The 17742-nt window shown below is 37.6% G+C and overlaps 1 protein-coding gene across 2 annotated transcripts in view; it reads left to right on the top strand.

The window, feature by feature from the left end:
• Positions 1–5453: 5453 nt before the first annotated feature.
• The window catches only part of LOC149578401 (protein REVEILLE 8-like), a 143450-nt gene continuing 131161 nt past the window's right edge, over positions 5454–17742 (top strand). For both annotated transcript variants that reach the window (XM_089828873.1, XM_089828867.1), the window contains exon 1: positions 5454–5660. In XM_089828873.1, coding sequence (XP_089684999.1) covers positions 5497–5660 — 164 coding nt within the window. In that variant the 5' untranslated portion in view covers positions 5454–5496. The remainder of the gene's footprint in view (positions 5661–17742) is intronic.

The following is a 17742-nucleotide window of genomic DNA, read 5'->3' as shown; positions in this document are numbered from 1 at the left end:
TATGTTGTAGCAACAATAAATTATTCTAACATTGTTTGGTTTAAACAATTGTTGCAAGGTGTGAAGGTTGAAATCAAGGAACCAATTGTCATGTTTTGTGATAACACAAGCACAATTAACATGTCAAAGAATCTAGTGATGCATTCCAAAGCCAAGCATATCACTATAAAATATCATTTTGTCAGAGAACTGGTGTAGGACAAAGAAATCAGGTTGGAATATGTCTATACAAAAGAACAAATTGCACACATATTTACCAGGTCATTACCTAAGGATACATTCTTGTATCTAAGAAGCAAGTTAGGGGTCATTCCCCTATCTGAAGCTCACTAAGTGAAGCTTTAGTGATGCATCATCAGGAACCTAGTTGAAGATAAATAAGTTGATGTTGCCTAGTCAAGAGAACATTGCATATGAATCAGTACTCAAGGTACATTGATCCTCATTGGTATGTGTTGTCTTTGGCATGTGTTGTCAAAGAGGGAGAGTTTACTATCATATTATTAAAGAAGCTATGTAACTCCTTTGCAGAGGGAGATCACCACATAAAAGACAAGCTTGTGGTATAAAATCTAAGAGGGAGAAACTTTCTGTCAAAGAAAGTCTTGTTATCAAATTTCACTGTGCTATGACATGTTGTATTGCCATCAATGCCAAAGAGGGAGATTGTTGGATACAATTGACTAATTGTGTGTTGTCTTTGATGTTACACAAATGTCATATTGGTTATCAAGCAGTGTCTACCGAGCTCACTCAAGCATCAAAGGAAATTATGGCTAAAAACAGTGTTAACCGAGTTCTCATGGTTAATGAAGGAAAGCTGGTTAGAGTTAGTATTAACCAAGTTCACTCGGTTGCCAAAGGATTTGTGCAAAGTTCGTAGTGTTAACCGAGCTTCTGTTGGTTAACACAAGAAATCATTTCAGGACCAGTGTTTACCGAGCAGAGTCGACCAATGAAGGATTTTTTTGATTTGGGATATGAAGTTTAATTATTTCAAGTATTGATTCCAATCGACTATGGTAATGATTATTGGTTATTGTAATTTGTATTGAGACAACTTGACAATCTGAATGATATAAATATAAGGTCAAGTTGTGGTTTTCAATAGTATGCAAGTGCATTGATTGATTGAGAAGGAAAGTGTGTGAGAGAACTTGAAAGATGGTTAGACATCCTTGTGGAGCAACAAAGTAATCTTTGATCAGGAAGGATCAAGTTTTTGTGAACAGAACAGAGATTTGGATTCAGCAATTCAGTTGCATCAAAATTAGGTCATTTCATTGTTACTTTCTTACCATTGTAGCAGTGATCCAAAATCTCTTAATAGAGTTGGTCTAACAGCTAGTTGTAAATCCTCTAACAAGGTGACAATTCCATTGAATTGTTTTAAAGACCTCTTACAAGGCCATTCCTAATAGGGTGATCAAATCCTCTAATAAGGTCACACCTAACAGTGTGTTTTGTAACCTTAACCAGGTTGGCTCCTAACAGAGCTCACTTCAGAAGAGTAAAAATAGTAACTAGTTACATCGATGGTTTTTCCCATATTGGGTTTCCACATTAAATCTGGTGTCTCTTGTGTTCATTTCTTTTCTCTCATGTTTACAAATTATTACTATTGATGTTAGATCTGCTAAAGTAAAACATATTATGCATTTACCGAGTTACAACATTTTTAGTATGTTTACTGAGTGAAAATAGTAATCAGTTTTGTTAGACATCTGAAGGATCTAGGGATATATTTTGTGGTGACTGATTCCCCCCCCTCTCAATTACTCCATCTATATTTCCATTAGGGAGTACTATTATCTTTTTACTATAAAGATGTAATCATGACTAAGTATTTTTGCCACTAATGTCAAAGGGGGAGATTGTTTATATCTCTAAGTCTTGTTGTCAATTAGTGTCAAACACTTAGTCATATATAAGGTTGCATCAGTAAGTCATCACTATGATTGGACTACTCTATATAGGCAGAGTCATGTAAAGACTTGTAAATACTCATGTATATGTTGAGCTCTATATAAGCTAAGCAAGTCTTTGGTTGCCAAGTACTTCTATACAAGGCAACTATAGTAAATGCCAAGCAAACATCGCACATAGATGTTGAGTTATATAGAAGGAGCCAAATACAATTAAGGTCGAGAAACATAGTGGAGAACAATTACGACTCAACATCAGAGACAATCTGTGCTGAGTAACATAAAGTGAACATAAATGTCTATAATGATACCAAATTTGAGGTAAACCATTTTGAGCCAACATGAACATGACATTTAATTATCATAGAGTCTTTTACAGAGGTTGTTACACATTTTGACATTGATCATCGATCCCTATGAGGAAAGAACAACCAATCCAAAATACTAGTCCACTTGTTTTGAATGATGTAGGGTGCTCATCTTGAGGGAGGGTGATGTTTCTCAGTGTGCAGTCAAAGGCAAGAACCACCTCTTACAGTCACCCAAAATTACAAAGGATCTGCCAATGCAATGCCAACAAACCACCACCACTCAACCATAACTGAGGGCACATGTGTAAATATAGTGATGAAAACTTATCCCACAATCCTCTCACAAAACCAATGACACCATCCAAACACCCATAAAAGCATGCCTACAACCTTTTGGCCAAGTGGAAAAAACAATTGAACCTGTGGGATCTAACCCCACACAAAACCGAGGACAAAAATGGATACCAATGAATGCTCATGAAAATGACTTGCCTCTAATGACCAAGATGCAATACTCCCTCTTGATAGGGCCAACACCCAAAAAGAAATTGAGAAAAATAAACTTTCACCACCTAATAAAAACCTAATGAAAAGCCAACAAAGTAAAACAAAAGGCCCCCTAATGGAATGCATCCTGCACCATGAATGTAAGTCACTGCAAGCGACCAAAACCCATGATATTGAAAGTATTTAATAGGAGAGACCATTCGCTTTGCTCTACACAAGATGAGGGTGTAGTTGAAAAATTCTTTGCCTAAAAACAACAAATAGTGAAACAAAAATAAAAAAGTTAGATTAGAACCCACAAAATAAATTCCCCAAACAAAGAAGGAAAAACAAGAAGCCGAGGGATGAAGAAAAAAAAAGCCAAACAAAGAAGAGCCAAAAAAGAACACGAACTGCGAAGAGGAGGAGAAATAAAAGACGAATACCAACTTAGAACATCAATCACATAAATACCATAGCGCCCATCCTTATCCAAACACAAACACAAACTAGAACAACCCAATGAGGAGCTTGCATAACTAAATGATCGCATGTAGGTGAGGTGGCAAACCCAAAAGGAAAAATTCCATTTGCATAACACAATTGGAATTACTAAATAAAGAAATAATTAAACACTTTTGAGTGTCTTAAATAACTTGTCAATCATGACAATTAAAGGCACATTAATTGCACTTTCTCCTTGTCAATGAACCTTGCCATGTGTTAAGCTTGAGATCGCAAAATTTGTTTTCTGCCACAAAGGATACACAGAAAAGGGTTTTGCCAGGTCCAAGAACTTACTCTTCTTATCAACCTTAGATCCTCAACGTAGAGTCAAGTCCTTACTTCCTTCCTCCACACAAAAGGGACTAACACCCCAGACATGGATGTGGTGACCCAATAACCAATAACCAAAAATAACAAAAGGACTTGTCTCAAAAAGAGACAAGATAAAGATTGAAAAGAGGGGACCCAACTTTTTGCTCACAAAAAGTAGGGACTGGTATGCAGGGCATAACAAGTTCCTATACTAATTACAATTATCCTTCCACTCATATTCATTTTTGGCTTGATTGTTGAAGGATTTTGGTAATAAATCAATAAACTCTTGCCAATATGGCTTCCTCCAATTATCCTTACCCTTACCATACACCTTAGAACAAGTACCCAATTCTATATTTCAATTAAAATTGTGCATTGAATGTCTCTATAACCATGCATCTATAGACTCAATTCCATTAATAACAACAAAATTCCATTAATAACAACAAAACCATCTCTTTCATAACAAATTTGCATGCATTAGTCACCAATTTCAAAATCAGCCACAATGAATCATTTTACTTGGTTTGACTATCAATCAAATTTAAACATGCATTTATGAAAAAGAATTCCACATTAGCAATATCAAGCACCAGGAATGTTAGGTTCAACATCCGATTCAAGGAACCCCTTTCCTTTACAAGATTTCGTAGTCAACAAAACTTACATCACCAAGTTTCAAAATCTTGTGTGCTCACAGCCTCAAACCCTTTATTTCACTAACTACTGCAAGACAACGATAAATTGCTAAACTTCATATCACCTCCTTTCAACCGCTATAAATCTTTCCTTCAAGGCATAAAGGGGTAGTGAAGATAATATTCCTTAACTATTCCATCTATAATCGTAGCCTTGCGATCACTAGCATTTTATTTCTTTACTTGATGTGAGGCACTAATAACTGATATTACTAACCGTCGCACTCTCAATCACTAGCTTGCAATTGCTAAAACAAACCTTCATTAACTATCGTGACTACATGAGTAACATTCCTTGCAAGTATTTATAACCTTGTTGCCTCCTTGCAATATCAAATTGCTAAAAGATCAAATCATCACGATGTCGTGACTAGCAATTAGTTCACCATTTATTGTTACCATGTGCTAGTATCACACACATTCACAACATAGAGCTAACCCTTTTCATCCAATTGCCACTTTGACATTTTAAAAACATGTGGTAACATCACATAATGCCATATACCTTCCCTTTAACCTTCAAGTTTAAAACACAAACTTGCAATCCCAAACTGTCCAAACATAAAATTGGCACAAGGTACTGACAATAGAAGACCTATATTTCTCGCAACATCACAAGCTCTAAGTGTTAACTTTAAAAAGAGTAGCAATGCCATGAAAAAGACAAAATTTAAATGCTCGCAGACACGCAATTGCTAGACACATAGACTTAAACTAAGATGCAACCACATGACTAACATATTATTTAAAAAGATACTTGATCACCTTTGACCTGCATATGTGGACGAATAACATACCAACACATAGGATTTGATCTAAAATGATCAAAATTTAGAGTAGATACTAATTAATTATAGATAATGAGATCCACGGAAAACCTTAAGAGAAAACCTAAGATTTTTTTAAAAACCAAAACGAAAACTATACAAAGACTTAACACAAAACAAGAAAAGAAACACAAAACTTAACCAAATTTTCCAATACCACTACTATCACCAAATTTTCCAATACCACTACTATCAATATAAGGCAGACTTAGCCAAACTTTCCAATGCCAGTAATATCAATATAACACAATTTATTTTATATTATATATATATAAACAAAAGGAAAATAGGGAAAGCAAAAAGGAAGAAAGGAGGGGAAGACCTTGGTTGGCGTTGAATGTATGATGCAACATGTAATACATGAAATAAAAAAGAGAAGAAGATAAGGCGATACATGAAGAGACGCGAGTGAGCGCGATAAAGGAAAATGAGTGCGGGAAGCGTAGATCTGGTACGAATGGCTTTACCTGGACTTGGCGGGCTTTCAGAAGCAGAGTCTGCTAAGAAGATAAGGAAACCCTACACCATCACCAAGTCGAGAGAGAGCTGGACCGAGCAAGAGCACGACAAATTCCTCGAGGCCCTTCAATTGTATGCCTTTTTCCCCATTTATGCTCTATTTTTACTCTCGCAATCCAATACGGGACTTTCTAAACTTATATTCGATATTTTGTTCCATACAATTCGGACTGGAGTTATGCACTTCACCTTTCATCCGTCTTTTGATCGGGGACGGGGTTTCCACCGACTGGAAATTCCTTAAAACGCACTAATTTTAATTCCACACGCGACACGTCGGTGCACATCTCGTGCAAAATCTGAGTCGAGTTTGTATGTATGTATGTAGAATATCCGGGATTAGTAAACTCTTGTAATACTTATTAATGAAAATGAGGTAGGCCATTACAGTGAATGACAAAGTTATCGCAGTAGATGATCGACTTGGTATTCTATACGAAATTCTTTTGTTATCTATATCAGCATACCTATCATAAGATTTAATTTCCAAAAAACCGGGGTCAAAAGATGCACGTAAAGACTATATAACCGACCTTTCTTAGATAATTTTATGAAACCCTGGTAAATTCGCATATAAGGCATTGAAGTTATATATGGAAATTTGAGCAGATTGACTAAGATTATTGCTTTTGCTTATATAAATAGTTTCATTTGTTCTCACAAGAATGTTAAGTGTATGTTTTTAATAATGTTTCGATGTAGATCACGTGTCAGGAACATCAGATGGTTATGATAAGAACTAATGTATTGTTTCAGAGCCGACGTCTGCCTGCAAACCAAAATTACACAACAGAGAAAATCAGAATGTATGGTAATAATATTCGTAAGATGTTTCCAAAGCTAAGTTGGCGAAATGAGATGTGAAAAATGCGATGGCAAAATATAGCTGGGAAGATTTATGTGAATGTGAAATTATCAATTATTTTAAAGATTTATCAATTACACACTTTCAGTTGCTCGAAATTTAATCCCATGAAACATAAAAATGTCTCAACAATCAAAAGAGCTGATCAATTTGCAACTAGCAATACTGACAAAAACTTCATAGAATCAAAAACATGCAAAATTCATTGAATTCCTAATGGCAATGAGAGATGATTCAATTGCAGCTTGGAATCCTTTGTCGCACAAGGAACACAATGTGAGCTTTAGGCCAGGTCTTTTGCTCCAAGTTCTAAAACGGTTTAGAATTTCACTGGTTGAAGTGAATCTTCAGTACCCCTTGCAAATTATATCAACATATGCTCTAAGAACATTCTTCTGGTAATTCAGATTTTTTTTGTATTAGATATAATAAGGTCAAAGTACTTCAGAGTAAGAGGATTGTGGAAACCTGATAATACTCATTGATACCCTTCATGGGAGGGAAATCTGTTTGAAACCTAAGCAGCTAGAGATGTTAAGAATCAAGCTTATGAAGAAAATGTTAGACTTAGCCTTCCTCAAGCGTTGTATTATAGATTCCAGTTTGATCCCTTGTTTTGTCAATGTTAGCCACCATCTCTAGAGCGTGCATACCAAACATATATTTTTCCGTGCAGGTCTTGCTCTCCTCAGGTCTGTTATCTAGTCAGTAAGAAGGGTGATCAACCATTTGAATGCCAGATTGCTCCCCCTTCACTTGGAACTTGCCTTTACTCGTCGCTCAAACATGTGGACTTGCCTGGACACTTCCTCCTATGCCAGAGCTGTGGGACGACAAGTAGAGTGCATCCATAGAAAGAAGAAAAAGTTTCTTTGTCTTTCTCGGGAGTCAAGGGACAACTGCAACTTTGATTCTTCTATCACAGCTGATCTTCTATCTCAATCCAATGGGAACCCTCCTCCGCGTGCCCATCAGGGCTTCTCATCTCTCCATTAAGATGACTCACCCAATGGGTGCTGGGGGGAGATTTTTTTTTAGCTCTTCAGCTCTGTCTAGTCAATGGCGATTGTGCAACAACCGTGTGTGGTCAGCTAGTGTTTCCTCCTCACCCTGTGTGAACCAGAATGCACCTTTTGTAGATTCTAACTCTCCAACATCCAACAACTACCCCTCGGTGGAGTGTCATGGCCGATGGATGTCTCAGCAACTTAGTACGCACTCATCATCTCTTGTTTCAATCAACCCGTGTTTGCATGCAACTCCTATTCGCACTTCTCCTTGGTCGAAGGTCCTCCAACCCAGTGCATTCAAGGCTCCAACCTTCTCAACAAAAAGTAGGCTTCAACCTAATCAGACTGAGGCAACTACCTCTAAAGGCCACAACCTCCAGCTAATTGTTGAAGCAACAATATTACAACTAGTTTAAATCTTGTTTTATCATAAAGTGATAAAACCTTGTAGACAAGAATATAGATGTAGTAACATAATCGGTCTCACATAAATGAGTTCACAAGTGCAGCAGATGAACTTCCTATATCAGACCTTAGCACACAAATGATGTGTTCTTCACACCGTTGTAGTAGACCTCCTTCTGCATTGAAAATATGCCTATCTCGCCAAGTGTATAATCCCTTTTTTACCCCTATATTCAACTCACTCAAGCAATCGACATCACTTCAGAATGAATTTCCAAAAATATCTGGTCTTTGGTCCACAAAAACTTGCATTCATCCTCTACACAACCGTCCACGTTCTCCTATCACTTATAAAACAAACGATGATCCGCATTTCAAAAATCTCCCAAAACTTCTCTTATAGGTGCCTTCATCCCATTTGCTCTTCAAATAGTTACATTTTTGAGTTATTATTATCATTGATTATCAGTAACGAGTTTAGGACAGAAGAACTCATCATGCGACCAATGTCCAATTGCTAGCATTCATTTTCCAGAATAATTGATGCTTCTCTGAATAGCTTCACCTAATGTGCAAACATTTTATCTATTCTAGGCAACTAAGAATGTATTGTTGCATATCCAGATAATCATCACTTTCGGTGTGTAGTATGCAGAGGCTTGAGCACAACAGATAGAAACACCTAGCAAGCACGCAAATTCGAAGAAACAAATTGCCAAGGAACCCAGGCATCCGTGGAACCATTTTCCATGGACTAAGCTTTCTTGCATGGACAAAACATGTCCCTACAGACAACCTCATATTCCCTTGGATGAAACACTTCCCCATGGACAACCATTCTCCTGTGAACAACATTCTCTCGTGGAGACACAGGCGGACGACTATTTTCCCGTGTACTACCATTCTCCTGGGAGACACAGGCGAATGACCATTTTCATGTGGACTACCATTCTCCCGTGGAGACATAGGTGGACGGCCATTTTCCTATGGACTACCATTCTCATGTGGAGACACAAGTGGACGACCATTCCTATGGACTACCATTTTTTTGTGGAGACATAGGCGGACGGCCATTTTCTCATGGACTACCATTCTGCTGTGGAGACACAAGCGGACGGCCATTTTCCTGTGGAGACAAGTCACTTGACCAATAAGAAAATGAAAAATACTAACAGTTACAGCCAATGTTAAAACCAAACTTTTCCATACTTATATAGCAAAGATGCAATAGAAAAAAATATGCACAATAGATTCTGGAACATATAGGACACAAGTTAAGCCCACCATCATTAGTAGAGATAGGCAATTTAAGCAGTAGCAGGCTCCAAATGAAGCATCTCTTTTTGGGCTTGATAGGTCTAGACCAAATGCTAGTGAGGGAGGACTGCGAATCTGAGGGGTTAAGACTAGAGTTCCAGGAGGAAGCAAGATGATCAAGAATATCATTATTATCAGCAAGAGTGGAGTATATGCATTTGGCTTTAATAGTAGGAAGGGTAGCGAATCTATCATTAGTGGTCACACATGCTCCGGGCAGGGACAATGTGTTGCATTTATCTCTCAACATTGAGTAGGTTTTCCACTGTGTTGGGGTATACTGAACTCTCTACTAAGAACATCCCAAGGAATCAGCTGATCACCCCATATTATATCCTTGAAGGCACTAATTCCTTTGTTAGCCCAGGTTCTAGCTGAACGACCCTTAATAAGTGCAAGAGGTCTGTCATTATCATTCAAGTTTCACCAAATAGATCTCTCACCACAGATTTTGCTGTTGGAGTCAATAACAGCATTGTGTGTAATATGTTTCCTCACTGTTTCCCATAATGCTGTAATATGTTTCCTCACTGTTTCCCATGCCTTCCATATAAATCTGAAAACAATAGAGCTTGCTGGCTTAGCCTGGAATCACCCAACAATAATGCCACTCAGGGGGAGATTTGTCCATGAATGCCCGACTAGGAACATATTTAGATATATTATGTCTGATTAACACTTTCCACAGTTCATTTCCTTGTGAGGATTTGAATATCGACTTTGCAGTTAATTTAACCCCCTGTGTTTTAAGATCCTTAAGGCCCCTCATTGAGCACCAAGACCACCTGACAGAGTGTTTCTTCTTCTTGCCCTTACCATGTGATCACATAAAATCCCTGATCATCTTTTGGATGATGTTAAATTGATATTGATTGAAAAGCCATGCAAAAGAGTAGTTCATGTTATAGGATGAGAGTATTTTCTGGCATACTTGTATTTTGCCTGCCATAGTGGGAATGATTATTCAATCTCTTCAGCTTTTTATCCAATTTCTGTTTGATTCAATTCCACATTTCTCTGAGATCTGTGCAGATAGCAAATGGGATACCCAGGTACCTGACCTGGTTAATGGATCCCCCCATACAATTTGGTATTTGTCAAACCACTCAGGTGCTTATTGTCCCATCCAGGCATGATTGAATTCAGGAGAGAGATTATACTTCCTGAGGCCTCACAAAAAAATGTCATTTTGATTATTAGTGCTTCAAAGTTATTCTTAGTTAACTGTATTAGCATTGCAGTGTCATCAGCAAATTGGTCATCGGATAATTCCTCCAAGTTGGGGAGTACTCCATGGACCCTTGGTGATAACTGATCAACCCTCAATAGATAGAATAATGCATCAGCAGCAAGGACAAATATGGCCAGTGCAAGTGGGCAACCTTGCCTGATAGATTGGTAAGGGGTGTTGAAGATTGTAGCAGCGATAGAGATCTTTATCTTTGGAAATATGGACGTTATTACCATTATTGTCATTTTCAGCTGAAAAGGACATTTATGTTGAATTGTAATATTAAATGTAATGACATGTGTGCGTTGAGGCATGGAAATTCGAAGAGTTGTAATTATAATTGTTATAAAGAGTCATTTTGGAAAATTGGAAAGACCTTCGGTTGGAATGTGAAGATTCTCTTCTTAAGTTATATATATTGCATCTAGCGATAGGCATTAAACACTTGAAGTTTTATGATTAATAAAATGATATCTTTTGTTGTGTGGCTGGGTTTTTCCCTTCATTCTAGAAGGGTTTTCCCAGGATAATTAGGGTGTTTTGTGTTTCAGTTTTGGATCTTTCTTATTACTGTTTATCTTCATTGATTTCTGGGCTCAAGCTAAACAAGGTATCAGAGCCAGGTTGTTTTTTGAGGGACAAACTCGTCTAGTCCATGGCCACTGTTAGTGATCTTTGCTTTTAGCTGATCATTCAAAGTTCACAAGAGATATCAACATACTTGATTCAAATCTTCAGGTGAACTCGTTGTGTGTATATGATGCTTCTTATATTCATTAGCTTTTATTTTATTGTTTCTTTTCTATGGTGCCATATTGTTATGGAAAATGGAGTGATTCAAATCCTTAGGTTGTGATTTGGTTTATTACGATAACAACAGAGCTTGTTCATGGCTTGAGACTTTTGCCATCGTGTTAATCTTGGACTCCTATTTCATGATGTTTTCACGGTGTTTCTCTATTAAATTGGGCATTATTCATTATTGATCAAAGTTTATGTGTAACCGTAGCATATTGATTTATATTGAGGAAAATAGAAGGGTTGTTGATTTTCTTGATCTCTTTGTGTTACTGTGGAAATGCTGATGCCCAAGCGGTACATGCATTGTTTATTCAATCGTGATCTTTGCTGTACTTATTCTGTTAGTCGGAGAGGAAACCCCTCTATTTTTCGTGGTCTCTTGGTTTTCATCGGACACTGCGATTGATTTAGCGAGCATAATTCTATGTTGCCTAGTTTGACAGTAGATTTTTTTTTTTTGCCTCTCGGTCTCTTGGATTAGCATCAATTTCTTTTCAATATAGTGCAGAGGTATTTTTTATCGTGTATGGTTATTTTTTGGGAACATTGAGAATGAAGCATAAGCAATATTGTTTTCATCTTGCCGTTGGTGTATCATCTATCGCTCAATTTTGATGAAGTTGGCTCTGTTGTGCCAACTCTGCATACAATATGGACCTCAATGGTGATGCCTATTTGGCATTCAAGCTAGTCAAAATCGTCAGTATTAAATATCCAAAGCCGTTAACAATTCCCCTTGTGTTCTCAAACTCAGTGGTAACTGAAAAGGTCAAGAGCGTTTATGAAGGGTGTTACTATTGGTCTTCAATGCTAGAATTCAAATGTGTGCCAATCTTGGAATATTAGAAGTTAACGTCTCAAGGAATAGCATTCATCTCCTTCATTGAGTGGATAACTTACCATCTCATATGTGATATTAAATTCCTTGTCTAGACATTACCCGAGTTGCCTAAATCATGCTCGTAAATGGATTCAGCCAAAGTGTCAGAGGCATAGTTCAATTATGGTAATAATAGAATATAAATAGAACTTAAGGTTGTATTATCGGAGAAGGGAAAGCATAGATTGGTCTTAGTCGTGAGTAGTTTTGTGAGGCTAGAAATTGTTCCAGTCAGTAGTGCAGTATGGTGGGAGATTTTGGCAGTCAATGCAACTGGTTAAAACATAGCGATGAATATATGAGCACTTGGGTCGTGTATCAAGCTCAAAAGATCACCTGGATTGGAGTCACTCAAAAGGCTATAATGGCTTTTTTTTTTTATAGTATATCATCTTGAGTTCATAAGTCGGTCTCTTGTTGGGTACAGATCACAAAAGAGAAGTATATTTTTTGAGTATTGCTCAGAAATCTGTATAATGTTAGTTTTTTATTATTATGGATGATGCCACCAACTTTTAATATTTCTTTTGGTTGTAGGGTGCAACAAGAAGTAATAAAATAAAGATGTTGCCTGATTGATTCATTCAGATAAATGCTCAATCTTAGAGGGAGGACACAAAAACAATGATCTTTAAGAGGGAGAAGTTCAACTTCAGAGGGAGTTGTTCTTTGTTGAGAGGGAGTCTTTTTAGTATCCCTTCCTCTCTTATACATCTTTATAATGTTTGTGTTTTTGAGACTCGTGTTGGAAAAGAGTTTCAATTGTGATTTTATGAGTTATTATTCATGTGAAATCAATAAATGAGATCAGCTATGATAACTCTTTCACTATGTGATAGTGAACATCACGTTGAGAGAGTCCATGAACATCATGTTGATAGAGTCCATGATGTCATCATGTTGAGAGATTCCGTGATGGGAGTTGGATGTCATGCTGAGAGATTCCATGACAGTTTTTGTTGAGAGAGATCATGACTAAAGGCTTAATTGCGAGTCTTACAAATCTATCATGTTGAGTGATTCCATGATTATTAACAATGAGTAATGGTACAGGTTTTCATGTTGAGTGATTCCATGATTATTAATTATGAGCAATTGTTACAGGTTGTCATGTTGAGTGATTACATGATTATGAACAATGAGTAATTGTTACATGTCTTCATGTTGAGCGATTCCATGAATATGAGTAGTTGTTATAGGTTTTTGTATTGAGTGATTCCATGAATTTTATAGGATCTATATGATGAGATTTTATCGTTGACATTTTGGTTGTAGGCTTGTGTGATTGTTCAGCTAAAGATCTCTCTCTGGCTAAGAGGGAGTGTTGAAGATTGTAGCTGCGATGGAAATCTTTATCTCTGGAAATATGAAAGATATTACCATTATTGTGACCTTTAGCTGAAAAGGATACTTATGTTGAATTGTATACTAAATGTAATGACGTGTGCGTCAAGGCATGGAAATTCGAGGAGTTGTAATTATAATTGTTGTAAAGAGTTATTTTGGAAAATTGGAAAGACCTTGGTTGGAATGTGAAGAGTCTCTTCCTCAAGTTATATATATTGCATCTAGCAATATGCACTAAACACTTGAAGTTTTATGATTAATAAAATGCTATTTTTTGTTGTGTGGCTGGGTTTTTCTCTTCATTTTAGAAGGGTTTTCCCAAGATAATTAAGGTGTTTTCTGTTTCAGTTTTGGATCTTTCTTATTACTATTTATCTTCATTGATTTCTGGAATCAAACTTAACAAGGGGAAGGGTTCAGATCTCGTACCATTCACCTCAACTAATGTACGAGCATCTACCATGAGAGTTTTTATCATATTACAAAATTCTTTAGAGATTCCCAATCCTTCAAGCATCATGAAAATAAAACTCCATTCTACCTGATCATATGCTTTTTCAAAATCTATGAGGAGCATGGGGATATTTTGCTTGGATTCCTTAGCCCAATTCAATGCTTCCCACCAAGCAAGTAGGTTTTTCAGTTATACCTGCCTGTCACAAAGTCTGTTTGTGTGGAGCTAACCACTTTAGGAAGTATAGTTTCTAGCTTTTTAGCAATGACCTTTGCCAAAATTTTGTAAGATACATTAAGGAGAATGATAGGTCTCCAGTTTTTGAGTAGAGTCTTATCACCCTCCTTGAGGATGAGTATGATTGGCCCAATATTGATCGCATGCCCCAATGAGCCTTAATCAAGTGCTTCATTATACAGTCCTAGAAGTTCTTCTCCAATCCAATTCACGTTCCTGCATATAGAACTCCACTAGCAATGTATCTGGCCTTGGAGCTTTATCTTCCAATGATAAACCATTGTTAAAAGCAACTGAGTCAACCTCTAATAACTTGTTAAGGATCAAGCTCTTGATCTTTTTCTTGGCACTATCTTTCTCATTGCTCTTGTTCTCTGATATAAAAAGATTGCTGTAGAAGCATTAAGTATTTTTTTGGGCTCAATGATATGCCTATCACCATCCCAGGTATTTTCCATATGCTCGTTGGCTTCTTTGGTCTTAAGTATTTGAAAGAAATACTTGGAGCCTTTATCTCCATGCTTAAGCCAATTAAGTGATGCAAAGCAAATTGAGGTAGGCTCCAAACAATCAACTTTTGTATCAAAGAAACATTTTGAAACAAGAAATTGACTCTATCTACCAACGGGGACTGCCTCCAATTGAGAATTTCAGCAAGAATGCTTTCAAACACAAATCATATCACCCTTTGTGTCAAACAATCAGCTTCCTCCACTCTGCAGATCGGCTTTCTTGTAATCAGGATTCATACCCAATCTCTCCTCCCTTCCATTCTCAAGCCCTCTACCTTAGCATCACATCCTCATGCCGCCCAAAACCTATCAGCTCTATTGTTTGTCTGCTCCCACTATGCCGAGCTATCTCCCCTTATCTATTGGTCTTGGCATCCAAAAACTCTCCTGCCAAATTATCCTTTCTGGCTGTTTATTGGGCTCGACTTTCTATAACTGCCAAACCTCCCCTTAATGCAAATGTATCAGGCTCTCCTTTCGGGCTGGCTTTGCTGTCCCTTTAAACTCCATTATGCCGCGCTTACAACTCGGGCCCCTCTCTTTGCATATTGGGTGTTTTTTTCCTGTCTGCTATGGAGATTCCATACTACTAAAACCGCACCAAAACTAGCTTGTCACTACTTGACTAATTTGACCATTAAGATCGGTTTGATCCAAATGGCTTATTTGTCACCCGAAAAAAGACATTTCTATTTAGAATGCATACATAAGATTATTAAATGGCAAATTTGAACCTCATAACCCCCTATAGTGACATTTAGTGATCTGATTCTAAGAGCACTTTAACCGTAGGTAGATATCTTCTGAATTTGACTTTGGTCTCCCGATGCTTTCGCAATGCTTTTGTCAATGCTCTTCTAGTGTTCCCGCATCATTAAGTCTAGCTCTTGTTTTCATCCCTTAGTATATTCACATTTTGAATTTTTGTTAGAGCATTTCTGGCTTGAGATAGGGCTGCATTTGCCTCTATATTAGAAGTGTCATCTTGCAGAGATTCCTAAGTTGCAACTAGGGCAGGGTGTAAATCAGTTTCATATTTCCTCATGTCCTCAGCTTTCTTCTTCATACTGTTTGAAAGAATCCCTTCTAGGCTAATGTATTTTGGGTTCATCTCTCTTTAGCTTTGTAAAGGGCAGGATTAGTCTTGCTAATGTATCTAATAATATTGAATACTTGAAGCACATCTTCATCCATCAAGAGTCTTGTGTTGAGTGTAAATGCATTACCCATCTCTCTTTATTCAATGTTAGGAAGCCCCAAAATGCATGTGGATATGATAGGGTGCTGATCGGATAGAGTGTAAGGAGTAACTCGTACTCCTCCCAAGTCATCTTTTTTGAATTGAATCACATCCTTATTGGTATAGAACCTATCAAGGCTAGAATAGATTCTTTTTCGGCCTTGCTGGAAATTACACCATGTAAACCAAAAACTCTTGTAATCTTTCTTTTTCCCACTCATTCTCAACAAAAAAGAATCTCTCTTCTCCTTTCCACTCAAGCTTAGACCCTCCTGACTTATCTGATGGTGCTTCTAACATATTGAAGTCACCTCCAAGGATCCATGGGACTTCATCCAATTGGGCCATCCATTTTTATAATTCAAGTCTGTCCTTATAGTCATTGGGGGAATATGGTGAAACAATTCCAATCTTTCCCTCCTTAATATGCAAAATAATCCAGACCATCTGGTTACATGGGGAGCATCCCCATTTTGATATATGTTTGCTCCATCTACTATTGACCAGAATTGCAATGCCACCCTTTCCCCTAGAGTGGTTAGACTTAAAAGCAATGACCTCTCTCTTAGTGTACTTGAGGCACACATCAAGATTCAAGATCATTGCTTTGAGTCCTTGCAGCATAAGGAAGTGAGTGGTTCCATGGGATATCAAGAACCTTTCAACAACATACTTCCTGTTTGGAGATTCCAGGCCCCTAATGTTCTAGGATATACATTTTAGCTCCATAGTATAACTCCATGATACCTTGTCCATGGGGGGCTGAAAGGTCTTATAACATTTAGCTAACTGACTTTTGGATCCTTTAACAGTAACCTTGGATGAGACTGAACCAAAAGTACAAACTCTTTTGTTTTTAATGATGACTCCATGAGCTGATCCTGTTGAGGAGGTGCTGTCCCTCTTGACTTTCTTTTTCCTCTTATTGCCTGGTTTAGATTTGTTTTTACTTTTCCCCATTTCACAATCTTTTCCTTCAAGAATGATTTAGAGGAATATATGGGACTATGGCTATAAGTAGTCTTTATTAGGAACCTCATTAGAGTTATCGAGTTCAACATTGATTTTGCCAGTTAAGCCCATCATGGTGGTGTGAAATAGAGCCAATATTAGTTGCACACTGTCCAAAATTACTTGGATGCTCCTTCGTATCCAATTGCTGGCCTTCCGTAGACTCAACAGCTACAGAAGGGCAAGAGGTTGACTGGTCAATCACTTGGATAGGGATGAGCATCTCCCTACCAACATCTAGATCCATGGTGGAGCCACTATTGGATTTATTGGTAGCTCAACCCTCACATCGGTGGTATTAGGAGGAAGTTGGTCATTACCATTGTTTTTCCTTTTGAACTCTTTTCCAGCTTAAACTCTTTTCTTGAATCTTGAGATTTTTCTTATTTTTTCCAGCACAATTTGTTGAGTATATTTGTTTTTGTATTTATCTAAGCGAGCAACCATAGGTGAGGAGGGCTCAAAAGCTTTGACAATAGAGGGGATGGTGCCAAGGCCTTTAGCCTAAAATTAGTCTTTGATGGTAGAATGAAATTATCCAATTCTTGTGTGATGGTATGGGAGGAAGATGAATACGATGAGAGAGCATTGACAATAGGAGGGTTGGGTGTAGGGGTCGAAGGTGGGATGAGGGGGTCTGCTGGAGGAGGTTGGCCAAGATTAGTAGGGATGGGGTTGAGTGTGTTTGGAGTGTGCAAGAATAGGAGTGGGTGCTTGGGTATTCCCATTTTTTTGTTTATTCTTTAATATAAGCAGTTTCTTTGCACGTCCTTGCTTGTAGAATAAACAAGTAGTGAGGCCACCCAAAAATTCTGGTGGACATTCGTAGTGTTCTTCCTCCAAA

Source organism: Cupressus sempervirens, chromosome 1 (assembly GCF_028749045.1).
Source record: "Cupressus sempervirens isolate cs-2001-9-10 chromosome 1, ASM2874904v1, whole genome shotgun sequence".
Lineage (NCBI taxonomy): Eukaryota > Viridiplantae > Streptophyta > Pinopsida > Cupressales > Cupressaceae > Cupressus > Cupressus sempervirens.
This window is presented reverse-complemented; position numbering and strand designations above follow the sequence as displayed.